This window comes from Tursiops truncatus, chromosome 3 (genome assembly GCF_011762595.2).
Source record: "Tursiops truncatus isolate mTurTru1 chromosome 3, mTurTru1.mat.Y, whole genome shotgun sequence".
NCBI lineage: Eukaryota > Metazoa > Chordata > Mammalia > Artiodactyla > Delphinidae > Tursiops > Tursiops truncatus.
The window spans coordinates 145,207,680-145,234,348 of NC_047036.1; the positions used below are offsets into that span (position 1 = coordinate 145,207,680).

The window sequence follows — 26,669 nt, forward strand, 5'->3', positions numbered from 1 at the left end:
GATGTATGTTAAACCCACAGAAATCCATAAAGCAGGGTACTGTCAACATTTGGGGTTGGATAGTTCTTTGTTGTGGTGGCTGCCCTATGTATTGTAGGACACTTAGTAGCATCCCTGACCTCTAGCCACCAGATGCCTACCCACCAGATCCTCCTTAGTTGGGTTAACCCAAAAAAGTCTCTAGACATTGCCAAATGGCGTGTGTGTGTGCACGTGCGTGTGTGTATACAGAATTACCCCCATTTGTAAGCCACTATCATAAAGAAATACCATCTCTGCCCTGTTTTTCTAGAACAGCATACCTTTCTCACTCTATCTTTTGTTTTTCCACTTTGGATAATGACAGGGATGTAAGAAATACTTTATGTTTCATTCACCATTACCCTGCAATAGGGAAAAACAAAAAAGCCTAGTGCCAGTGAAGGCCTACCTCGTAGCCAGCATCTGGCCTCAGGGGTCAGGATTATAGGAAGGAGTAGGTGGGCCTGCAGCAGAGTGAAGCAGATGGGCCCCAGCTAAAAGGGACAGTTGCTGTCCTGCTCTGGTTGACCGCCGTCCTTTTACGATGCAAGGCCGACACTGTCACATCTTCCGTTTTTTCAAAAGGAGCCAGGAAACATGATTTTTAAATGCATTTTCCAATTTATGAATATTGGTGATAACTAATTGAAAGTTTTTAAAACACTGAATGTGTCCAGTGAAACACGGGGCCCAGATTCGGTTTGCATATGAGTTTGCATTCTTTGCTTTACAACAGCAAAGAGGAGGTAAAGCCGTGGTGGGTTCCTTTCCCAGATCTACACATCAAGCTTTGCCAGAATTGCAAAGCAGGGATCTGTGCTTTGTTTGTTTCTAGTTCTTCCACACAGCCTGCTCTTTTCTGAATGTCCTTCATTGCCGTTGTTTTGCACACAGAAGATTTTATTTAGATATAGATTATGTTTTGGCAGGCGTTCCTGTGTTCCCAATTATGCTGATGAATGAAAAGATGTTACCAAATATTCCACCTGCTTAGAATCACAGAACATCAGAACTGGAAGGGCCCTTTAGAGATCATATTGTCCAGCATTTTTCAAATGTTTATTTTTAGCTGAGGACCAATAAAAAAAATATCCTGCTCAACACAGAAATTGGATGAAAGCCAAGCTATTCTAATTGAAGTCGAGTGGGGGGCCCAGAGCCCATTATAATGGGCCTCTCCTGAGCTCCCATGTAGACCCCTGTGGATTTGCTGGGGAGAAATCCTGAAGTACTTCAGAGAATAGTTTGAAGCTACAGGTCTGGTCCAACCCACCATTTTACCAATGAGGAAAGTAAGGCACAGAGAGACAAAGAGGTGTGTACGAGATCCTGGAGTGGATTAGAGTTAGATTCAGGGCAAGTACCCTGGCACGAGTGTTTGTCCAGAAGCATCACAAACTTCTTGATGTATTCAAGTACCTGTAGGATGAATTAATGTAATTAAAAGATATACTTGTTAGGGTTTGGGGGTTGCAAGAAAGAGATGCTGACTGTGGCCGCCTTAATCAGGGAAGGTACTTATGGGAAGGGGGAGGGGAAATGGGCTACGAAGGGTAGGGCCAGAGACACTCAAGGATCCACGACAGGTGGTGTGACATTGCCTTCAGAATGTTCCATCCCAGCATCACTCTGCTAAAGGTCCAGTCTCCAGGGGACACCATTCTATTGGCCTTCCTTGGATGACCTCTCCATCAATGCCCCCACCAAGCCTACATCCATCAAGGGAGGTAGAATTTCCCAAAGGAAAACGTTCATGGAGTTATGAGAGGTCAGACAAAGGCACAGATGTCCACAGCAGAAAACAAAAAGTAAAGGATGCTGCTGGCAAGGATGGCGGAGGCTCCAAGGAAGAGGAAGGTATATCAGCCTGAAGGGGTTTTCCTGCTGCTAATTAGTTACATGGCTGCCTTCTCTTTGCCTATCTCCTTCAGGGATAAGGGGAGGCAGAGTGAATGGATGGTTCCCCATCCCCACCCCACTCCGCGTTCTGCCAGATGATGTCATTAGCACACTCTCTCTAACGTGCTAATGAGGTTAATCTGTTAATCCAAACCAGGACTAAGCACTGTATACATGAGGGCCCAGTGTAGTGAGAACACTGCCTTGGGTAATGATGGGTTTTAAAGTGCAATTTGTGGAATATCCAAGACAGAGTGAAACTTAGAAGCTATCTGTGGCAGACGAGGCTGAGTGCCCACACAATAGCCATTCCATCCTTCTTCCTGGCTAAGTGATCCCTGATTTTTTTTTTTTCGTGATCACAATTTGCTCAGTTAACAATGACTTATAACAGGTGATGGCCATGTGACCCCGCTCTAGCCAATGAGAATCAGAAGAAATAAACTTCCTGGGGCTTCAGGAAAACATTTGTTTCCCAATTAAAGTAAAAGGAAGGGGGACAAATTCAATGAGCACAGCACATTTTTTGCCCATAGTCTTTCCCCCTCTTCCTTTCTGAGAAACAATAAGATGCCTGGAGGTGTGGTAGCCACCTTGAAGCCATGAAGACAAGAGTCACACCCTAAGGATGGAGGAGCAGCTCTGGACTGACCATCTCTGGCTTCTTGTTAAGGAAGAAAACTAAAACAGAACTTATTCAGTTTAGCCATGGCGATCAGATTTCTGCTACATCCCCATCTGATACATACATCATCTAATTCAATGCCTTGATTTTACAAGTGAGGTCACTGAGGCCCAGAGAGGCACAAGGACATTCCCAAGGTCAACAACAAATCAGTGACTCAGCTGAGGCAAAAGAGCCAGACTCTTGACCTCAAGTCCAACGTTCTTACTAATAGTTTGTTTCAGAATATGCAGATTACTTTCCAAGAGTATGAAGTAGCCAACTGCGTTTTTCAAAGACTGCTGATAATGAGTAAATCATCATGCGTGTGAAGTTCTAAACTTTTGTTTTAATGCCCAGTGCAGTCAGGGCATCGTCACCATGAACGTCAGTATCATCATCTTTTTCTCATCAGGAGAGATTTGAGCAACCCTGTGATTATAAGATAGCTAATTGCAAAGATAATCCCAGGCTGGAAGATTATTCAGGGAAAAGTCTAGACATCTGTGTGTGTGTGTGTGTGTGTGTGTGTGTGTGTGTGTGCGCGCGCGCGCGTGCGTGTGCTTTTGTGAGAGAGGGTACATGCAGGGAGGTCTTTATGGAGAGAAGGACCATATGTTGGTACTAGGACCCAGCCACTAAAGGGTTAATGCCATTTGAGTCTTGGAATCCTGGGATGATGCCAAATATAATGTACTCTTCCTGATAACGTAGCATCATAACATTTGATTTCTGCTTAGAGTGAAGCAATGCACGTTTTGCCAAAATAACTGTACTTAACCATCCCACATTCACTTGGGTTAATGCCGGTCTGCTGTGTTAACAGTCTTCATGGGAAAGAAAGACAAATTCCAGCGGCTGGCATCATGGCCTCACACGTGGGGAGGTCACTCCCGGCAGAGCTGTGAGAGCAACTGCACCATTACTTTTTAAGCATCTGTGGGGTGCCCAGCTTGGTGCTAAGCTCCAGGCAAGGGCGGGAGAGTTGGGAAAGTATAAGGCACAGTCCCTGCCCTGCCTGGAAGAGCCTATCATCCGGCTCTGAGAGTAGAACAAACTGAGAGTGTAAAGAACAAAGTAAGAGCATGTTCTTTAATGTGAAATGTGTGGTGGAGACTCAGGAGTTCAGGCAAACAGGAGGATGGCTCTTTTGAGTAAATGGCTCTTGAATTAGACCCCAGGGTGGTCAGAACTGAAACAGAGGGGAACGGGGGAGGGGCAACTATTCCAGGAGAGCAACCAGCCTAAGCAAGCATGACTTCTTAGAGTTGGGCAGAAGCTGCTGGGAAGAAATAGGAAATGGGATTAGAAAGGCATCCATCCATCCACCCATTCACTGATTCATTTAACAACAAATATTGAGCACTGTGATAGGCAGAATAATAGCTCCCCAAAAATGTCCAAGTCCTAACCCCCAGAACCTGTGTATAAGTGACCTTACATGGCAAAGTAGACTTTTTAGGTGTAATTAAGGATCTTGAAGATGGTAAGAGTATCCTGGAGTATCCACATGGACCCAATGCAATTATAGTGTCCTTATAAGTGAGGAAAGGAGGCAAGGGAGTCAGAGAAAGATTAGAAAAAGCAACACCATTGGCTTGAAGATGGAGGAAGGGGCCATGAACCAAGGAATGTGGGTGACCTCCAGAAGCTGGAGAAGGGAAGGAAACAATTTCCTCCTTAGACCCTCCAGAAAGAACTCAGCCCTGCTCACACTTGACTTTAGCCCAGCGAAACCCATTTCAGACTTCTGACCTCCAGAAGCATAAGATTAATCTGTGCTGCATTAAGCCACCGTCTGTGGTGATTTATAATAGCAGCAACAGGAAATGAAGACAAGTACCCTGTAAGTGCCAGGCACTATGCCTGTAGCTGAGGCTACAACTGAAAACAGTTGTAGTTAGAGACATAGCCCCCAGCCTCAGGGACTTTGCACTGAATAGTAACAAACTAATTGCGGAGCTATTTAATTATGGTTGCAAGGGGACATAGCTGTAGAGCAGAAGCTGGGGGCGTCCAGAGAGTGTGTAAAGAACTCCTGCCTAGTGAGTGAGCTGAGGGGGCCTTGATGAAGAACGGGGGGAGCCCTGAGCTCCAAAGCAGTGCTGTCCTAAGGAACTAGCATGTGAGCCACCTGTCTAAATTCAAATTCTCTAGTGTCCAAATTTATTTTTTAAGTATTTAAAAAGCAGTGAAATTCGTGTTAACAATATGTTTTATTGAACCCCATATTCCAAAGTGTTATCATTTCAACATGTAACCAATATAAAACATTACTGAGATATGTTACCTCTTTTTGGTTTGTTTTCCAGAACTCTTTCTGTGAAATCTAGTGGGGTTTTTTACACTTACAGCACATCTCAGCTCGGAGTAGCCTTATTTCAAGTGCTCAAAGACACATGTAGCCAAGTAGCTTCCATACTGGATAGAGAACGAGTAAGATTTACTTGTGGAGGCGGTGGTGATAGGATTCAGGGCGGTGATGGGGTCAGGGAGAGGGAGGGAAGAGCATGGTGGGCAGAAGGGGGCAGTGTGCAGGCCTGAGGAGGGGGAAGCAGGGCGAACAGGAGGCAAGCCAGTGGAGGGAGGCTGGGGTGTGCAGACGGAGCATCGGGCCAAATGGGCCTGCGGAGCAGTGGGACCCATGGAAGGACTGTAAGCTGTGGACCAACATAATCAGACTGGGGCTTTTCAGACATCTTTGAGAACAGATAAGAACATGTTTCGATCCGATAGAGAAGGGTTTAGAGGGTGGTGAATGTCAGCCATGGGAGATAAGATACGTCTGATCCGACCTTCTTCCCATGCCAGCGCTTTACTCTAGAGGTGAACAAACAAACTGACTGGACTGAGAAGTTCCATGAAAAGCCCCAGGGGGCTCCATGAGGTCGGACCCGGTCTCCTCACATTGCTTTTTCCAGAACCCACCCTAGGCTGAGCTTGTACTGCTCAGCGTCATCATCATAACCAGCATCGACACTTCCTGAGCCTTTCTGATGAGCCAGACCCTGTACAAAGCCCTCTGTTTTAAGCTTCTCAACAATTCTTCCAGACAGGGATTATGATTATTACCTCCATTTAACGGATGAGATAACAGAGGCTCAGGGACATTAAGTGACAGGCACAAAGCCACACGGCCTGGAGTGGCAGTGGGGGGACTTGACCCAGGTTATCAGGCTCAGAGATTCTGCAGGGCCCGGAGGGAAGCCGGGGCCGGGCACGTTCTGGGTAACGAGGAGAGGAACAACCGCCTGTCTTAGAGCAGTGCTGGGAGGGCGATTTTCCAAGCCTGGGAAGGTGGAGCAGAGATCTGTGTTCTTTCTTCCTCTTTTGAAGTGAACGAGTGGTCTTTCCTGAGCAGCCCGACTTTATTTCAGAGTCCCCAAGAGGCTTGCAGGACGCTGAAATCCAGGGGGTGGTAACTTGCCCTCATCCCATTCATTTCAGGGTCTGTGCCAGCCCTCGCAGGGCCTCACGCTCTCAGCTCGAGCGCGCCTGGTGCCCTGTCAGCCCCCTGAGGTGAGCGACTTGCCCACCTTCACTCTCAGCCTGGTTCACGCGATTGTCTCCTCCCTTCCTTCTTCCTTTCTTCTTTCTTTGTTTCTTTTTTGCCAGGTCGACTTCTTAGTGCCCTCAGACCCTTGGCCTGCAATCTCACGGTCTCTTCCTGAGAGGGGTGATAGACAAGGCCATTGCACAGACTGGAAACTGAGGCCGGAGAGCACAGGGGACTGCTCTCCACCAGCACACCTAAGCTCTTCCCTGTGCTCTCATTACCACCAGATCCTTTCCTGAAGCCTGTGTAACTCGGCATTTGGATGTATCCTGCTGGCTTATCGGCACTTTGTATCTGTTCCCAGTGAGAGTCCGCTTCCATTATGTGAAAAAGACCCTCTCGCCCATTCCCTTCCTTGCCTTTTTTTGAAAACAGCAGCAGACGTGTCCCTCGAATGAGGAATTTTTTTTTTTTTCCCAAATGAGTTTGCATTCACTTAGCCACAAATATGTTCCCTGTGTTTGTGTGCCTGTGTGGGCATCTATGATGATAAAGGCACACATTCAGATTACTTGAACACAAAATCCAATGTGCTGCAATTCCATTTTTGATGTAAATGAATAAACTTTCTTTCTGGAGCGTTGTAAGTGCCGTTGAAATCACACTGCATTTAGAGAGCAGCATCTCTTTCTCTCCTCTTTCCCTATTCTTCCAAACAGCTCTTCCACTGAATGCAGGTCCAAAGTGTCTAAGAAGTCCCTGGTCCGTGGATGTCCGCTCTTTATTTTAAACCATCTTAAATATATCCTTATCAGACCCAATGCCCTCCAGTATTCTAAAGGCCTTTGTTGTATAAGCAATTTCTCCATTCCATGGTGGCTTATCTGACAGTTTCTCATTTACCTTCTACTTATTATTGCAGTCGACTTTGAATTTTAAAACCCCACTGAGGGTTTAAAGGATCTTGAAGGACTAAATCAGAAACCTAGATTAGCAGTTACTATAAACCTTCAGGAAAGCTCGTTTTTTTTCCCCTTTTTTTCTCTTTGGATCAATGTGAAGTACAATCCAAATACATCCTATAATGAAGCTGATATCCTGGTTAAGTGTCTTTATATTTCACTCAACTCTCTGCCAGCCGTCATCATTTCATTCTCACTAGCCAAAGATATTCCGAGGATGATGCCTTTTTTATCTGAATTCTGGGGAAATACTCACTCCAACCTTAAGCCTCATTTAGGCTGAATTAAAATTCATTTTCTTGCCGCCTTCCCTCTTGGCTCCTTTCCTCAGCTTTATTCGAAAGCAGCGGCGCCAGGCTGTACGCCGTACCGCCTGAGTTTCTGCACCCCAGGAGCTCTCTCCCCCAGGCGGAGACCACCAGTGTGCATCCTGACAATGGGGAAAACTAGGATGGGCTTCTTAGGTTCTGAAACTCAGGAAAAGAAAGACGCAGCTGCTGATGAAACACCTGGGTGTCAGCTCAGTGACAGGGTTGCTGGGATAGCCTTGCCCATGCTCCCTAGGAAATCCCCGCAACTCTTAAGTGCCCCTCTCTTTTCCCCTCCTCTGCCACATCTGATGTGTGTATTCTGAGGAGTCTGATCCGTTCTGCTCAACAAGGCTGCCCTTCACGGTTCGTTTTGGCCAAACGTGACAGCAGCAGTAGCTAACACTATATGAGTGTGCCACGTGCCAAGCACCGTCCAGGGTGCTTGGTAAATAATAATTCATTTATTCTTCACAACAACCCTATGAAATAAATACTGTTATTCTCTCCCATTACAGATGAGGACACGGAGGGCTCAAGGGGTCAACTTGCCCAACATCACATAGCTAGTTGATGGCAGAATCCATTTACATAATTCAGGCAATCTGCATCCAGAATCGGTGCCCTTCACCACTGGGCCACGCTACCCCTCCCTCTCGGTGCTGATTCTCCCGGGCTCTGGGCTAAGTATACACAGACATATTTTCACATGGTCTTCTCAACAGGTGGGCATTGTGATTGCATTTTTATAAGACACATATCCAAGTCACATAGCCAGTGAGTGTAGGAGCTAGACAAATTTACTTCCTCATTCAGCAGACATTTACTGAGGATCTAATATGTTCTATGCTCAGTGCTACAGATACAACAATAAGAACAGACATGACCTCTACTCTCACAAAGCTCTCTGTGGGGGGAGGCAGACGTTTATCAAATGAAGCCATCATTGCCAAATTGACTAAGAAGACAGACCTCCAACCAGTGCAGTATCTGACATAGCTGGCAGTGGGGTGGGCATGCAGTAGGGCTTTTCTCAGCCCATCCATCCATGAGAAGCCAGGTGGTAATGGGCAGATGTTGGGGAAAGGGCAGCGGAAAATATTACCAACAAAGGAGCTGTGTGTGCACGGGTCTGGCAGTGAGGAAACAAGGTGAGCTTGTGACAGTGGAACCAGGCCAGTGTGGCAAGAATGCCAAGAGCCAGGGGAGGGGACGCGGGAATGTCTTGAAATGAGGCTGAAGAAACAAGAACTTGTAGTTTCTCTGACCATAAGTGATGTTTTAACTCCCGCTATTACACTGACCATACTTTTATAGCAGGTTCTTGGCAGCAAAGTTTGCTTTTCTTGTTTTCATGAAACAGTTGGTAAAAGCATGTTTTCCAAATCTCAGGAACATGGCTTGTGTTGCAGACAGACATAATTTCAAGTATCCCTCTGATTTGCCATCACTAGCATATTCCGTCAGGGCCCTATTTGCAAAGGAGATGATGCAGGTGAAAACCCTTATACACAGCGACGTGCTTTCCACACGCCTGGGTTATTATCCTTAACAACGGAGCTTGTTTTGGAAGATGCACATGTCTCTTACAAGAGTGGATGTACGTAAAGTGTCCAAAATGGTGCCTGGATCCCGGTAAACAACTATATCAGTGTTAACTATTGCTTTTACAATCTTGCCTCCCTTTTTTTCTTTCCCCAGGCATGGTCTGAGAACCTGCGCATCATGAAAACCGTCTCATGGGTCCATGTCCCTCTTCTCTTTCAGGCCAGAACAAAATCTGCTTCATCCCAGGCATGGTGGGACCTATATTAGAGATGACACTTATCCCTGAGGCTGAGCTCCGGAAAGCCACCATCCCAATCTTCTTCGACATGATGCTGTGTGAATATCAAAGGAGTGGGGATTTCAAAAAGGTAAAAAATGAGGCTGGAAACTCATGCCAGCATCCCTAATCCCCAGCCCATTTCTCCATAATGATATCCTTGCTCCATCTGCCTGGACCTCATTCAGAGGCTTGACGGTAGGCTGGGGACCTTTATTCTGGTACCCTGAATGAGCTGGCAGCTCGGATTTGGTCAGTATTCTATCACACTTTCCTGCCCGAGGCCGAGATTAAAATGCACTTTCTTGCTGTGTATCAGCGTGGTCCCTTTCTCAACAGGAAATAGTAAGGATTCTATTTCTGTACGGAAGAGCCCCCTCAAGGTGTGTCCAAAGGCCCCCTCCCTCCCACCTGCCCCAACGGGACACCCACCTCTGTCCAGCACTTCTGCTCTGGGATGACTCGGAAGATCTGAATAGCTGAGAGAGCGCCTACCCCGCCAGGTGTCAGACCTGGCCACGCGTCAGGGTTGACAGCAAGTAGAGCCCAAGGCCCATACGTAGGGAGGCCCCGCAGACCCACCGCGGGGATGGAGTGGGAGGCTTTCCCCAGCATGTAGGGAGTGGGCCACCTGTGTCAAACGCGAGGGCCACTGACCAAGCATTGAAAATCCTGTCAAACTGGAAGGATAAGGACCGTTTTCTGGGCCCAGTCACTCCAGATGCTTCTGCCAGTGGAATAAGCACTGGTTTCCACAACAGGTTCCTGGCAACATTCAGTAGTCACTCCCAGTTTAGGAAGGTGTGTCTAAGTCCTGCCAAGTTTGCCTTAGCAGTACCTCCAGGTCTCGCCCTCCTGTCCGCTCAGCCCCCTTCTCACCTGGTGCTCCGCCTAACTGGGCTCCGTGCCCTCTCTCCGGCCTTGCCGCATTTCTGCCTCTCATTCTATACCACGTCTGGCCGCCAAACAGTTTTCCTTAAAACAGGTATCTAAGTGCCTTCTAAAAGGCAGCAGATTCCAAAGTGCTTTTCCTTAAAATCCTTGCAGACCTTACCCTCCCATTGTTCACTGGTTCTCTAATCCTCACCAAATAAAGCCCAAACCCTGTCTCCTGCATTCCAGGCCCTCCTTGCTCTGGCCTTCCATCAAATGTTCCAGCCATTTCCTCCAACTCCTTCCTCCCACCTCACCTCCAGGCAACCCCCACCCCCCACCCCCACCAGCTCACCTGAATTGCATTGCCTTGGTGAGCATCCTCCTTCATGTTTCCTCTTCCTCGGGTTCTCTGCCACATTCACAGTCCTTCCTGCCAACATCGTCTACACTCCTACCAATCCCGCAAAGCCCACTGCAACGCTCATCCTTTAAGAGATCTTTGCCCTCTATTCCTATGTCATTCCAGCTGTCTGAGGTATCCTTATTATACACTGCCTTGCACTAAACACATTTCTGCATCTTCCTCATCTTCATGTCATTAAAGTGATGATGATGATGGTGACAATGACTGCCATTAACTGGGCGTTGACTCTGTGTCAAGCACTGTAAATAACTTCCATACAGTAGTTCATGGGATGAACTTTTTATTACAACCCTGTGAGGTAGGCAGCATTACCACCCAATTTTAAGATGGAAGTGCTGAGGCTTAGAGAGGTGAAGTCACTTACCCAAAGCCACACATCAAGAAAGAGGCAGAGCAGAGGTTGCAACACACAGATCACTACAATCCCAAGCCCAGGCTGTGCCCACTGCACCATCCAGCCACTGGCCTCATCGCAGTAAGTGCTGGCTGAATGAAAGAACGAGTGGCATCCTTGCAAGCAGTGCCTTCTCAGAAAATGTTCCGTGGAGCTCTAATCCCACCAGATGCTCTATGGAAGAGGGTTTCGAGGTTAAATACCTTGGGAAGCCCCTGCATGCCATAACCCCTGTTGGAGACTTCCAGTGCACATTAACGTAGCCAAGGCACTGAGCTGTTCCACAGTAAACAGACCTGTTGAATTTCTCAAATTTATTTCTTGAAGAAACATCTATTGGATGTGCCAATCACTTTGGGAAAGGTGGTTCTAAGAGGAAAGAGACTAGTTAGCTGTGATGATCTCAGTGTGAGAGGGTGCGCTGCCCGCCCAGGGACTGGTGGGAGCTCTCTAGTCCCAGGAAGGCTGGTGACCAGCTGCCCCCCTGCAAGGAGCCTGTAAAGAAATCAGGTGAGGAGTTCAGATGGAGAAAGACACCATATCCAACAAGCTGGGGTGGGGGAGTAGAAGGCGCAGCCCTGGATCGAGTGTTTGATGGTTGTCTGGAATCTGCTGACTTTTAAGGGGGAGGAAAAGTCTGTGAAGCTTGGGAACCTGTGAAGGGCACAGTACATGGGATGAAGGGCATCGTGCTTCCCCTCAGGTCAGCACTTCCCACAATGGTATGGGCACCAGCTGGCTCAGAAGATGTCCTGGGAGCAGGTGTGCAAAAGATACACTCCCAGTACTGATGGTATACAATGTCTGAAGGAGAAGCGCACCCAGGTCCTTTCTGGATTACAACCTGACAGTTGTGTTTGGTGGCCTCATGTCTTCCGAGGCTTGCCTGTCGTGTGATTTTCCTGCCCTAATGGATTCCCTTATTGAGGCATCCCTGTGGCATGCACCCACCTATTCCCCATGAATGGGGTCATCCCCGGGCTCCTCGCTCCAGGCATGTGTTCATCGTTAGCTCCTTCCCCAGTTGCTTCTCTTCATTGCTACCTTATCAAAAGGGATGGGACAGTCAAGCTGACTAATGGGGCAGCTTCCCACGTGAACGCAAGCTGCATGCTTGGTGGGAGCCCAGCTGTGGGATGAGCAGACCCAGGTGTTACCGCTTGGTTCGGAGTAAGCAGCCATGGACGGTGTCCCCAGGAAAGGGAGGAAACAAGGCCCCCATGAGCCCCAAGCTGCCCTGATGGCCAGATCCAGAATGAACCGCAGAACCGGGGTTTGAGACCCAGCAGGCCTCGTGTGCAAGCTGGTATTAGTGCACGATGCCAAACAATGAGATAAGGGAAGAACCACGTGCCCAAAAGATGACAGGGTTCCCTTTCTAAAATGTGGGTTTTAATGGAAATAGCAGAGCTCACAGGAGAACTTAGCAGGGCCTTTGCTCCTGGCTCACGCCAGGCCCTCTGGCCTGATACCCAATGTTGTGTAGTTCCTTTGCTGTCATCCCTTTGCTGGGCTCTTCCTTTGCTTTCTTCGCCTGAAGAACCCTAGTCATCCTTCAGCTGAGGCCTCACATATTGGGAAAGCCTTTCCTGCTTCTTGGGGCAGTGGAGCACCTGGATGCAAGAGACCAAGATTTGTTCCGGCAGGATGAGCATGGACGGAACTGGGACAGGAAGAGGGTAGACTCTGAGTGGCTGGGCTGGGGAGAAGGAGGCTCCAGGGCAGTCTCTCTGCTATAAGTTTCTTATGCAACCTCATCACCAGATTTCCCTCCCTCCCCCTCTAGCCCCAATTAAATGCCCGATGCATTTGACTGACAGCCGTTACCCCTCAGGAGTACATCACTTCACCCCAGACCGTCTCTGTCTTTAACTGGGACTGGATTTCATGTCCCTGGTACACTCCATGATTCCCGTGGTGGGGCTGTGGACCGCAGAGGGGCCTTGAGTTGGCCACGCTGTGGCTGGCGTGGCCATGCCCCAGTTAAAGTGAAATGCATCTAGTCCTACCTGCGTGGAGCTCAGGCATGTCACCTGTGCCCCATAGCATGACAACCTGCTCATAGGTCTGCCTCCATCACAAGACTGTGAGCTCCTCTTTGAGGGCCAAAGTGGTTCCCTCAGGCCTGAACTCCCAGCACCTGTCAAGTGCCTGACGGGAATGTGACGTGAACCATGTCAACGTTCTCAGTATGAATGGAGGCATTTAGACCTCCATCCCACCACTGCCTTGGTACAGAGAGGAACATTCCAGTAAATGTTTTTATAATGTGGGATAATGAGGGTGGCTGACCACTGCCTGAGTAACCCCATAGGAGGCTGGGTAGGCCAGCTGTCTTGCTGGCCAAGTCTTTGTGGAGGGAGGGACTGTGGGCTTTCTAGATGATGTTGGTGGGAAGGAATGGAGGTCCTGGGATGTAGAGAGGAAGTAGGGGGGTTACCTATGAGGCAGATTGTAGAACAGGATTAGGTACTAATCAGCAGGAGGGTCTGAGCTCTCAGCAGGCAGGAGATCCAGAGAGAATCCCTTTCTCAGAGAAGGAAGAGATAATAGCATTTGACAGCAGCACTTAAAACAGTGCCTGGAACACAGCAGGAACTCAATAATTGCTTGTTGAATGAATTAATGGACAAAGATATCAGTTTAGCAGATTCCACTGAGACTGAGTGTTGGCATGGAGTGAATTGGTGATTCAAATGGCTTAGAACATCATGTGGAAAAGTGCAAATCAATTCACTAACTATGTACTGAGCACCTACTGTCTTCTGGACACTGTGCTTTGGAGTCAGATAGACTTGCTGCTTATCAGCTGAATAAATTTGGGTAGGTTAGTTAACCTTTCTCAGTCTCAGTTTTTCATCCATAAAATGTGTATCAGAATACCATCATAGGTTCCCAAACTCAAGCTCCATGGGTGATGAAATGAAACAGGAAGAGATTAGATAACTCAAAGAAAATTAGGAAGCTGCAGCAACTTGCATCGGCGTCCCTCCTCACATGACACTGTCTCCTCCAGCTTCCTCCCGTGTTGGCTTCCACCCGCCCCAGGACAGCCAGCATTTAGTTAACAAAGGAGACCACAGGCTGACTTACTGGTGCCAGTTTCATCTTTGTTATCTCTCTGCCATCCTGGCCTGTCACACTATCTCTGCCCCCTCCCGTGTCATAGTCAGCACTTTACCTTTTTTTTTAAAGGAATTTTGCCTTTTTTATAAAAAATTTTATTTATTTTTAAATTTATTTTTGACTGTGTTGGGTCTTCGTTTCTGTGCGAGGGCTTTCTCTAGTTGCGGCAAGTGGGGGCCACTCCTCATCGCGGTGCGTGGGCCTCTCACTATCGCGGCCTCTCTTGTTGCGGAGCACAGGCTCCAGACGCGCAGGCTCAGTAATTGTGGCTCATGGGGCCAGCTGCTCCGCGGCATGTGGGATCTTCCCAGACCAGGGCTCGAAACCCGTGTCCCCTGCATTGGCAGGCAGATTCTTAACCACTGCGCCACCAGGGAAGCCCAGCACTTTACCTTTGAAGGTAGCTGAGGAAGAGCTCTTGATCCCTAAATTTCACACTTCGGAGGGTCCCGGCTCCTATCAAAGAAATGTTCTAGGCAAACAAGATGATGAAAATAGCCAAGAGGTTCTAAAGCAGTCAAGAGAGGCAGAGGAAACAGTGCAGGGAAGGCATGATGCAAATGTGAGGCCCACGTGATGTCATTCTGCTGCAGCAGGAGGTCTGGACTCCTAGAGCTCACCCCCGTTTTCCTGAGTGTTTAAGATGGCTATTGGGCCCTGCAGCATGTAACTTTTGTGAAAGTAACCTGAGGATGCTCCTTAACAAATATCCATCTTGCAGGGGTGGGGGAAGGAGTCAGTGATGTGATGCAGTCTTGTAGTGTGGATGAAATGGGATTAATTTGGAGAAGCCAGAGCTGCGCCCTAAGCTCTGCATAGTGACAGTGTTGGGGGGTAAGGCCTGTCATGCTGACGTAACGTAGTGTATGTTTGGGACTGTATGGGACCCTTGGGAGGACCCTAAGTCAAGCCCATCCATCCTTTGAAACCCAAGACAAAGGTCCCACTTCGCCTGTTTCCTGATTTATAAATGAGGCTGATGATATCCATTTCCCTTGACAGTTGTAATATGATGCTAATGAAGAGGACAGTGTCCACAATGTCATGATGATGATTGCTACCAAATATGAAGCACTTACTATGTGCTAAGCGCCAGGCCAGGCCTTTCACATGTGTTTTCCCATTAACTTCTCGCCACAGCACTATAAAGTCGGTGCTGTTTTAAATTTCCATTCAATAGATGAGAAAACTGAGCCTCAGAAAGGCTTATTAACTTGCCCAACATCACATGGTGGGGAAAACAGTCAAAGCACGACTCAAACTAAGTCTGTTTGTTGTCAAACCCTGTGGTCATAGCCACTCCTGAGCAGAGCACAGCACTGGCCCCGGCAGCCCAAAGGGCCAGAGTCTACCCTGGGACATGCTTGACTGAGGCCTTCCCTCTCTAACGCGCTCCGGAGGGTTCAGGCATGGCTGGCGTCCTCAGCTCTGCACATTCCTGGAACCCTGTAATTTCCCTCCCTGTGGGCTCTTTTGTGACCCTGAGACAAGTGCTTATTTAACCCATCCACTTCTTGGCTCTAAAGGAAAGTTCATCTCATGAGGAGGAATCGTGCCAGCATTTACCATTGAACAATTTAGACAAAAAAGCTGGTTTTCTCCCCCGAGAACTGCTTTGCGGTAACATTCAGCAGTAATAACAATAACATTAGCAGCAATCATAAGATGACAAGCAAACCCAGTACGTACTTGAGCCTACGCACTCCCCTAGTGCTTTAGAAATAAAATTTCCCCAGCCCTCCCAACTACCCCACGAGGTAGGTACCACTGTTATTCCTATAATATTGATCAGAATCAACAAGCTATGGCCCCAGGCCGACTCTGTCCTGCCACCTGTTTTTGTAAATAAAGTTTTACTGGACTGGAGTCACGCCCATTTGTTTTTGTGTTGGCTGCGGCTGATTTGGCGCTGTAACAGCAGAGGTGAGTCGTTGTGACAGAGACTGACACACGACGCCTAAAATATTTACTGTCTGGCCCTTAAAGAAAATGTCTACTGAGCCCTGACATAAACTATGACACTGAGGATTAGAAAGACCTACTAGCTTTCCCAAGATGGTGGAGGGGATGGAGGAGACATTGAAAGCCAGTGCTCATTTACCCCAACCGTGGCCTAACGTCAGCACCTACTCTTGTCGTCCCTTGGCTATATTTCTTCCTGCCCTAGGCTTGACACAGTATACACGTCTAATCGTGCTAGCCCCCAGTCCCTGACTTTGGATGACGCTTGACATGCTTAACAAAATGCTTAACAAAATGCATCACGTAAGGGGCATGATTCATGTGTAGAGTGGCAGCCCAGACCCTCGCCGTATTGGCCTCTGTCTAGGTCTCCGTTCTGATTTCCATCCTTTCTTGCTTGAACTCTCTGACCCAGCTGAACGCTCTCCTCATTTTTCTCCACGTTCCAAGCTCCACACCTTTGCTCAGTCCATCCGCCCCCCCGACACACACACACATAGAATGCCTTTCCTTTTCCTATTTATCACAATCCTACCCATCTTTCCAGGCCTGTGTATCTCCTTCCATAAATCTTCCTCAACCGTGGAAACTCACAGGAAATTCTCTCTCAGCACAAGCTGTATCAGCACAAGCTTCTGGTCCTTACCTTTGGCCCTTAGCCCACAAAAGTGAGGGAGCAACGGCCCCACGGATGATATGTGAAGCAGAGGGAAAGTGAATCTGGTCTCTGCCTTCCGTCACCGAAAGATTCCGGCCAACTCGACTGGGCTTGATCCTTTGTGCACTGGAAAGAGCCTGCCAGAATGTCTCTGCCATTCATCTGAGACTTCAGACAAGCCACTTAAACTCTCTGGGCCTCTATTTCATCTGTAATAATAACTGACACTTACTGAGGGTGGTGCTAAGCAGGGGCTGGCTGTTTTTCATGCATTATAGCATTTCAAGGTGATCCTTGACTTCCAGACCGCATGGAGTTATTGTGAGGACTGAGGGTAAAGGGGCTGAGTTAGGATCCAGGAGCGCCCAAGGGCTCCCTGGACCTTGTTGAGCTTTGCCGAGAACCTCCCTCCCTTCTCTAAGTGCCAGTTTCTTATCTACTGGTAAGAAGGGAGATGGGTGGACTGCATGATTTGGATGGACTCATCAAGGCATGATATTAAAACAGTATACAAACCATTTTTGCATTACAGCCATGTAAGAGAGACAACAAATGGCTCTTCAGAATGTTCAACTCAACTGGGTGAAATGCTTCTTGACATTGAAAGTAGGAAGACAAAATACTCTCTGGCTTCAGTGTTACAAGATTTGGTGTGTAGGTGCATACTTACTTTCAGGTCACTTAGCTAGTCTGATCTCTGACCATTAAAGTTGTCACCAGACTTGACTCTCTGAGGCATTAATTCATATAAATATGACAGCTTCAGTTATGGCTGGATTCAGGAGCTCAAAAATGGCACGAGGTTTCAGTCTCTCTCCATCCCTTCCTCTCTGCTTTCCACTACATTGGTGTCATTCTCAGGCAGCCTCTTTCTTTTTTGCGGTACATGGGCCTCTCACTGTTGTGGCCTCTCCCGCTGCGGAGCACAGGCTCCGGACGCACAGGCTCAGCAGCCATGGCTCACGGGTGCAGCCGCTCCACGTCATGTGGGATCTTCCCGGACTGGGGCACGAACCCGTGTCCCCTGCATGGGCAGGCGGACTCTCAACCACTGCGCCACCAGGGAAGCCCACAGCCTCTTTCATTGTGGTCCTTTCCAGCAGCCCCGGGCTTAAAACCTTCCATCATCAAGTTAAGCAGAAAGACTTCTTTTTCCTAAGAGTGTCAACAAAACCTCAGATTTCAGTCTCACTGGCTTGATCTGGGCCTTAATTGTAGGGTCTAGATAATGAAAGATACTGACCAGGAGCTTCGCCTGTGTCATGTACCCACACCTAGAGCTGGGGAGGTATGGTCAGCCCACCTGAGTCTCACAAACTGAAATTAGAGTTGATGTGATTACCAAAGTATAGAGAAAGGAATGCTAGGCAGGCAGAAATAATAGCTGTTCATGACAACATGCCATTCTCTGAAGATCAGTGCTCTGTCACATCCCTCAGTGCCTTTGCACATGTTATACCCTCTGCTAGGAATGCCCTTTCTCTTTCCATTCTCCTGCAAAATTTCAAGATAAACTTGAGAACAAGGTCAAATGACATGGGCTGTGAGCCTTCCCTGTAGACTCTCTCTCTCTCCTATGCCCATCTCTCTGCTCCAGCACTTACCATCTATGGCTCTTCTCCACTCTCCGGGAACTGCTAAAAGGCAAATGTAGTATCCTGTTCCATTTTGCATTCCCAGTGCTCAGCACTGAACCTGGGAGATGATATATGCTCCCTAAGCTTTGGTTAAAAAAATGAATTGACTAATTTCAGTATTCAGCCTTCTAATGTTATTGTTGATTTTCATCTCCTGCTTCTTCAGTTTGAAAATGAAATCATCCTCAAGCTGGACCACGAGGTGGAAGGGGGCCGAGGGGACGAGCAGTACATGCAGCTGCTGGAGTCGATGTAAGTTCAGTGCCCAGCATGGGAGGAGCCGGGAAGGTGGGCCCGAGGCCGGAGGGCTTAGGACTCCAGGGGGCTCCAGTGGCTCTGTCCTCCCCTGGAGATAGGGTCATGGGTATGGGAGAGGCTCCATATTTGGAAGAAATCTCACATCTCTCTCTGCAGTGGCTGTTTCTTTGATATCGATGGGACAGGTCAGATAAAAAGAAACTTTGCTGTGTTGGAGAGGGAAATAATCCACCAAAATGTTCACTCTTGTTATCTCTTAGCTGTGGAATAATTTTTGCTGTCTTTTCCTTTTTTCTTTCTCAATCTTTGACAGATATTGGTCACAACCAACATTTATGGAAACCACGCTAAGTGCTCTCCCTGTATTGTCTCATTTAGTTGCGTTTTCTCTGTTTGATCCCATTTCACATAGGTGGCCCCCAAAGCTCAGGGAAATGTCTTGTCCAAGGAAACTAGGCCAAGCTAGTCAAGTGGACAAGCTGGGACTGAACCCAGCTCTGCTGGACTCCAGCGCACAGGCCTGGTGAGGCAGTGGGCAGTGGGTAGCACCCAGGAGCACTGGCCTTGGACTCAGGACACTGTGTTGTTTTAACAGCTCATTGAGATGTAATTCACATACCATACAGTTCACCTAAAGTGTACAATTCAATGGCTTTCAGTATATTCACAGAGCTGTGCAACCATTACCACAGTTAATTGTAGAACATTTTTGTTACCTCCTGAAAGAAAGCCCATACCCCTTAGCCATCATCCCCTCCCCTTCTCTGGGGTTTCTACGGATGTGTCTATTCTGGACATTACATACAAATAGAATCATACGATACGTGGTCCTTTGTGACTGGCTTCTTTCTCATAACATGTTCTCAGGGTTCACCCATGCTGTAACACGTGTCAGTATTTCACTTCTTTTTATTGCCGAATAATATTTCACTGTTTGGAAACACCTCATTTTGTTTATTCATTCATCAGCAGTTGGATTTTTAGACTGTCTCCATTTGGGGCTATCAGGAATGATGCTACTTTGAGCGTTCATATACAAATTTTTGTGTGGACGCATGTTTACAGTCCTCTTGGGTGTATAACTAGGAGTGGAATTGCTGGGTCATATGGCAACTCTGTATGTAACCTTTTGAGGAAGCATCAGACTGTTTTCCAAAGTGACTATACCAGTTACCTTCCTACCAGCAATGTACAAGGCTTCCAATTTCTCCACATCCTTCTGAGCACTCGTTAGTATCCATCTTACTGATTATAGCCATCCTATAATCAGTGTGAAATGAAATCTCATCGTCACTTCAGTTTGCATTTCCTACATGGCTAATGATGTTGAGCATCTTTTCATGTGCTTATTGGCCATTAGTGTATCGTTGGAGGAAGTCACTGGATTTCCATCTTGATTCCAGCACTTAGCAGCTGCACCACTTTGGAACAGTCATGCACCATCGTTGGCTTCAGTGTGCCCAGCTGTAAAATGGGGATAATAAGCCTCCTATGGTTATACTGAAGAGTGAATAACTATAAAACATGTGCACACAGCAGGTAGAAGCTCAGGAAATGTCCTTTGATCCCTCACCTAACTCCCAGTTTCTATCTCTGACACCACGATAAGAGTGAGGACTTCTCCCAAGGTTCAGGAATGTGACTCACACATCCCAAATTCCCCTTCTTTTTTTTTTGCGGTACGCGGGCCTCTCACTGTTGTGACCTCTCCCGTTGCGGAGCACAGGCTCCGGACGCGCAGGCCCAGCGGCCATGGCCCACGGGCCCAGCCGCTCCGCGGCACGTGGGATCCTCCCGGACCGGGGCACGAACCCGCGTCCCCCGCATCAGCAGGCGGACTCTGAACCACTGCGCCACCAGGGAAGCCCCCAGATGCCCTCTTAATTGTAGATTCCCTGATTTGTATGATTCTCTAATATATATCTGATCTTGAATTCTTTCCCCAGTCCTCTTGGAATATTTTAACTTTAACAACAAAAGCAGACTGAAGGTCTTGCTCTGACCCTCACAATGACCCTCTCTCCCCTGCCCAGCGGGCAGAGCCCCGTGGACAGAGTTGAGTCCCAGGCAGCACCGTCCCAGCTGCCCTCGCCCCCTCCTGTCACTGTGCACAGCCATCACTAAACACCTAGATAGCAAAGGCCACTGGGCTAGCGGAGCAAGCCATCATCTGCTCCTCGGGTAGGTATCGAGACTGATTGTCCAGTGGGGAGATGACATTGTGCCTGAGTTAATGTTTTTCTTAAAGCTCAAGAAAGGAAGCATCTAAATATTGACCAGAAGTGAGACCAGGGCTGGCGCTGGCAGTTTCCATTTTTATAAGCGGATGGGGCCCTGCGGCCAGTCTTCAGATGATCAGCAGGATTTTCAAATCCTTCCTGAGCGATTATTTATAAAAGGAGTCCTTAGAGGTCAAGGAAATTAAAAAACAGCTCATTATTTTCCTCCTGAAACAGAGGCGTGAATGATTTTTGCAAAACTAATCAAGCGCAACCTGAAGAGTCAGGACCCTATCAGAACACCCAGGGGCCAAGTCCCTGCACCTTCCTTCCTTTTGACTTTCTGAGCCGCAGTTTCCTTATCTGCAAATTGGGGATAAAAGTACCATCCAACTCCTAGAGTTTTTATTGAGAAGAAACAAGACACATCGTGAAAAGTGCTTAGCACAGTTTGTGACACCTTGTAGGTAATCTGGAAATAGTAGTTATTATTATCATTGATCAGGTGGATATCGATGTGATTATTTGAAGCCATGAGCTTACCTATCATTCCTCTTCCAGACTAGTGAACCTCACCTCCTCTAACCCTTCTTCCCAGCCCCTCATTCAGGGCCTCCACTGATACATAGGGCCCACTCTGGGCAGACACAGTTCTGTGGGCGCATGGCTTGGTAACTGGGTGGTGTTTTTGTGAATCGAGCAAGGCTTCCCTTCTGGTGGCAGCTGGAGCCCTGCATCGAGGCACAAGGGTGAGGGCATGAAGTGGTGCTGCATGTCAGTATTCATGTGCTCTCATGCAGTGCACAGCCTTACACAGCATCCCGCCCCTCCCCATCCTTAGAGCTCTCCGTGGAGCCCACTCGCATTAGTCCACATCTGTCTTAAAGTGAGAGTCCCATACTGAATGGAGTAATGAGACACATTCTACCCTCCTGTATTCCATCTGCCTGGGAATATTTCTAAAAGTGGCACGGGGGCTGGAAGCCTGAAAGGGACAGAGAAGGTGTGTTCTGGGGCCCAGATGCCACTCAGACCAGTTCAGTTGAAAGGGGACCTGTCATAAGAAGCACAAACTACATAGTTTTTAAAGGAATAAGTGAAAAGTCCAGTTCCGTAGGCACTGACAAAGGTGTGGGTCAGGACTCCCTCCCTCTGAAGGCCTCCCATACTGAATGCAGGTCTATTCGAGGGAGGTGTGAGCTCCCTCCAGCCCCCACCAAGGCAGGAGCGTAGATGCGGAGTGCCCAGCGTTCTGCCATCCCTCCTTCCACCGAGTGAGGGACTATTGCATCACTTCGAGAGTCTCCTAGCTCTTTATCATTGCCACTTCCATCCCATTGTTGGGCTCAAAGGAGAGGACCTTGGCAGGTTGGCAGGATGGAGATTAGAACTCAGCCCCATGCGCGTCGAGCCTAGCCTACAAACTGAGGGTGACAACAATGCCTACCTCAAGAAGATTATGTGCGTGTTAAACAAGATAGTCAGTAAAACCAGCTTAGCACAACATCTGGAACACAGGTACTCAATAAATGATAGTATCATGTATTACAGTTAGTTTTTATTTCTATATCCACTTCCACTGCTAGATGGTGAACTCCTGGAGGTCAGTGAATTGCTAGCTCTGAGATCTCTGAATCCCTAGTTCCCAGAAGAGTACATGTTGAGTGCACAGATAGACAGATAGATGGTGGACGGATGGGTGATTTCAAACCAATCTGCCCATCTACCTCTCCCACCCTAGACCATATGAGCACTTTTCTTGCCTTATGGCTAAAAAATAGATTAAGAAAGCCAAGACTTTGTTTTTCTAAACACTTGCTTCTCAAAGGACCAACCATATAGCATCACCTGGGAGCTTGTTAAAATGTAGAATCTCAGGCCTTACCCCAAACCTGCTGAATCAGAATCAATGAACGCAGTGCCCAGGTGATTCCCAAGCACACTGAAGCCTGCAAAGCAGCAGACAAAGCCAGTTGTTCTTAATATTGGCTGAAAAAATAAAATACTGCTTCCTGGCTCCCATCCCCAGAGATACAAAGACATTGACCTAGAGTGGAGCTTGAGCTTTGGAAAAGCTCCCCTTGTGATTCTACCATGCGACCAGGGCAGAGAGCCACTGGTCTGGCCATGCTCAGGCCCTCAGATGCCTCCTACTGGGAGGCTGTGAGAAATCACACCCCAAACACTGGGACAAAGTTTCATTGCATTGTCATTAAGACGGAAGGCAAGGCTGGAAGTGACCATCCCACAAGGAGTTAGGCACAGCTGATGACTGAGCCAGACAGGCCTAAATCACAGGGCAATTTCCATCTCTCCTTGAGAGCCGGGAACAGGTGCTTCTCTCATGGCGAAGGTGGATTTGTCTGATCACAGCCACAGTTTGAGACATCGCGTCCTTGCAGCATGGCTTGGCTTCTGGGCAGAATGACCCTCCAGAGTCCTTGCCTTCCTCACCTTCCCCCTCTTAGGAGCTCTTGGGACTTATAAACTGCTATGGGCAGAGTAGGCAGAAACAGACGTAGCCTGGGAAATGCTTTTCTACTCAAGATGCCTGAGAACACACCACAGTGTTTCTCTGCGGAAAATACTGACCCGTGATTGTCTTGATTCCCAAGGTCACCACTGACTATCGGAATGATGCTGGGAAGGACATTTAACTTCTCTGGGCCTTGATTACCTCATCTGCAAAATGAGGGGAATAATTTTTACTTACCATTATGACTGTGATCATTTCTTTAGAAAAAGTGATTAGACAATGTCTGGTGGAGAATAAGTGATGAAGAAGTAGTCATTAACCAAAATTTTAATCCATCTGTCTCTCCCTACCTCTCCTGTGGGCTGCTTGAGGGTAGGCATGATCTTTTTATATTTCTTTTTTTTTTTTTTTAATATCTTTCTCCCCATCCCCGCCCTACACAATGCCTGGAATAGTGCCTAGCAACTGATAGGTACTTAAGGAATGTCACTATTTTAATTTTTGTTTTTAAAATTTAGAATATTATTATTACAACAAATGTTGTAAATTGTTCAAATACCATATGCACATTTCAGTTGAAAAATGAACACTGTCCTCCTCTATTCCCCCACCTAGACCCCTTTTCAGAAGCAACGTGGATTTAGTTTGGTGTTTATCCTTCCTGACCATATCTGTCACATTCATAAACACTCAGAGACACATAAAAGTAGACACACAGGGACTTCCCTGGTGGTGCAGTGGTTAAGAATCCGCCTGCCAATGCAGGGGACACGGGTTCGATCCCTGGTCTGGGAAGATCCCACATGCCATGGAGCAACTACTGAGCCTGTGCTCTAGAGCCCGCGAGCCACAACTACTGAAGCCTGCTCTCCTAGAGCCCGTGCTCCACAACAAGAGAAGCCCCTGCTCGCCACAACTAGAGAAAGCCTGAGTGCAGCAATGAAGACCCAACACAGCCAAAAATAAATAAATAAATAAAATAAAATTTTAAAAAGTAGACATGAACTTCCACTCACATATAGCATTTGATGGTTGAGAGCAGATGCTGGAGCCAGACTGTTGTTATGTACCAACTGTGTGACCTTGGACAAGTTAGTTGACCTCTCTGTGCATTAATTTCCCCATCTGCAAACATCTTATTTCATGAGACTGTGATGGGAGATTAAATGAGGTAAAATTTGTAAGACGTTTAGAATAATGCCTGGGACGTGGTAGGTTCTTTGCGAGTTGGTTAAATAGAACGTAAGTATTGTTCTGAGACTCACTTTTCTCAACTATACATCTTACAGAGCTTTTTGTTTCAAAACATATTGATCTCATACGTTTTAATGACTTCATAGTCACATTTTGTGAATATGCTTTAATTGGACATTTAAGATAGTTCCAGCTATTTCACTATTAGACACAATTTGTACGTACTGTAAATATATCCTTACATACTTCTGGGATTATTTCTGTAAAATAGATTCCCCAAAGTAGAATTATTGGATCAAAGGATATGTACTTTGACAATTTTTACAGATATTGTGAAAATTGCTGCCCCAAAAAGTTGTACTGATTTACTCCCAATGTGGGTCTGTAAAGGTGACCATTTCTCCACACCATTGCCCTCAGTAGAAATTTATTTTTATTTTTTCTCATTTTGATGGTGGGGAAAAAGTTACTTTCTACACCATATGGGCAAATAAGCGTATAAATGAGTTAAGTGATTGAATAAAGGAACAAAATGAGCCAATGAACCAGGGGAGCTTGGATACACCTGTTTGTTTGGCTTGTTCTCCACCCTTCCCGAGCCCCGCCCCCAACTCGCAGCCCCGCCCCCGACCCCCGACCCCGAGCACGCTCTTTCTCCCTTGGCCTCGAGCTCACCGCCCTCCCGTCTGTGCCGCAGCCTGATGGAGTGTGCTGCGGAACACCCAACTATCTCCAAGTCCGTGGAGAACTTTGTGAACCTGGTCAAAGGCCTCCTGGAGAAGCTGCTGGATTACCGGGGCGTGATGACGGACGAGAGCAAAGACAACCGCATGAGCTGCACCGTGAACCTGCTGGTATGTGCGCGGCTCTCCCCATTTTGGGTCAGATCGGAGTCTTGGGAGCAGGTCTGGCTTTGGGTTCCACTATGGCTCTGGATAGGGGAGCAGCACTAAGGGCTTTAGAAATCAGACAAACGTGAGAGTGTCCTTTCCCTGCCATCCGCTAGCTCTGCATCTTGAAGTCAATCATTTCACGTTCCCTGTGCCTCAGTTTATCATGCATATGAGATGGGAATGACTATAGTTGGCTCTCCCTATCCAAGGGTTCGGCATTTGCTGATCCAACTACAGATTGAAAATAATCAGGAAAAAAAATTCCACAAAGTTCCAAAAATCAAAACTTGAATTTGCCTCATGCTGGCCACTATTTACATAGCATTTACATTGGATTTAAAGCTCTTTACATAGCATTTACATTGTTTAAGTAATTATAAGTAATCTAGAGGTGATTTAAAGTATATGGATGTGCGTAGGTTATATGCAAATTCTACACCATTGTATTTAAGGCACTTGAGCCTTCTCAGACTTTGGTGTCTGTGGGGATCCTGGGACCAATGCCCTGCAGCTGTCAGGGGATGACAGTATTTCCTTTAGCATTTAACACACAAAGAAGGAAGGTGGCAGCATAAAGAAGTTAAGAGTATGAGTTTTAGAGTCACATAGGCTGTGGGTTCTCATCCTACCTCTGGTAATTAATAGACTACACAAATCAAGAAAGTTTTCTGAAGGTTTAGTTGTTTTTATCTGTTCCATGGTGAAAATAATAGTACCTATTTCATAGGTTGCGCAGTCCTGACCCATGGTTAAATGCTCACTGTGTGTTTGTTTCCTTCTCTTACAGAACGAAGTAATACTGATAACTAGTATTTATAGAAAATTACTATGGGATAGACTAACCAGAGCAGCTAGTCCCAAACCCAGACTCTTCACCCCTGTACCACACGACCTGCCATTGGCCAGCTCCCAAATAGTCTCCCTTCAGATGTACTGTGATGTGGCTATGAGACAGCTAGTAGCAGCCACAGTGCTTCATACTCACCATGCCAGCCCACCCTAAAGTGGTTAAAATGAATAAAGTTGACCAAAAGACCATGTGGCATCTATCACATCAATCCCCCCTGCCATTGCCAGTGTTCCAGAAATATAAATCCTGTCCCCATAGTTCTGTTGTGTGTCTTCTGTTCACCCTAAGTGGACTCTTTTTTTTTTAATTCTATAGTTAAAATACACTTCCTCTTCAGTGATTTGAAAATGACTAACATATCTGTAATGAATGCTGAAGTCATTACAATTCAGCAACAATATGTTAAAGTGTATTATTATTTATTTTTTTGAATTTTATTTTTTTATACAGCAGGTTCTCATTAGTGATCCATTTTATACATATTGGTGTATACATGTCAATCCCAATCTCCCAATTCATCACACCAC

At 47.1% G+C, this 26,669-nt stretch overlaps 1 protein-coding gene across 2 annotated transcripts in view; it reads left to right on the forward strand.

The window, feature by feature from the left end:
- The window catches only part of DOCK2 (dedicator of cytokinesis 2), a 409,609-nt gene that overhangs the window by 338,729 nt on the left and 44,211 nt on the right, over positions 1-26,669 (forward strand). For both annotated transcript variants that reach the window (XM_019945662.2, XM_033853554.2), the window contains exons 33-35: positions 9,118-9,266; positions 18,419-18,504; positions 25,097-25,253. In XM_019945662.2, the coding sequence (XP_019801221.1) occupies positions 9,118-9,266; positions 18,419-18,504; positions 25,097-25,253 (392 nt within the window). The remainder of the gene's footprint in view (positions 1-9,117; positions 9,267-18,418; positions 18,505-25,096; positions 25,254-26,669) is intronic.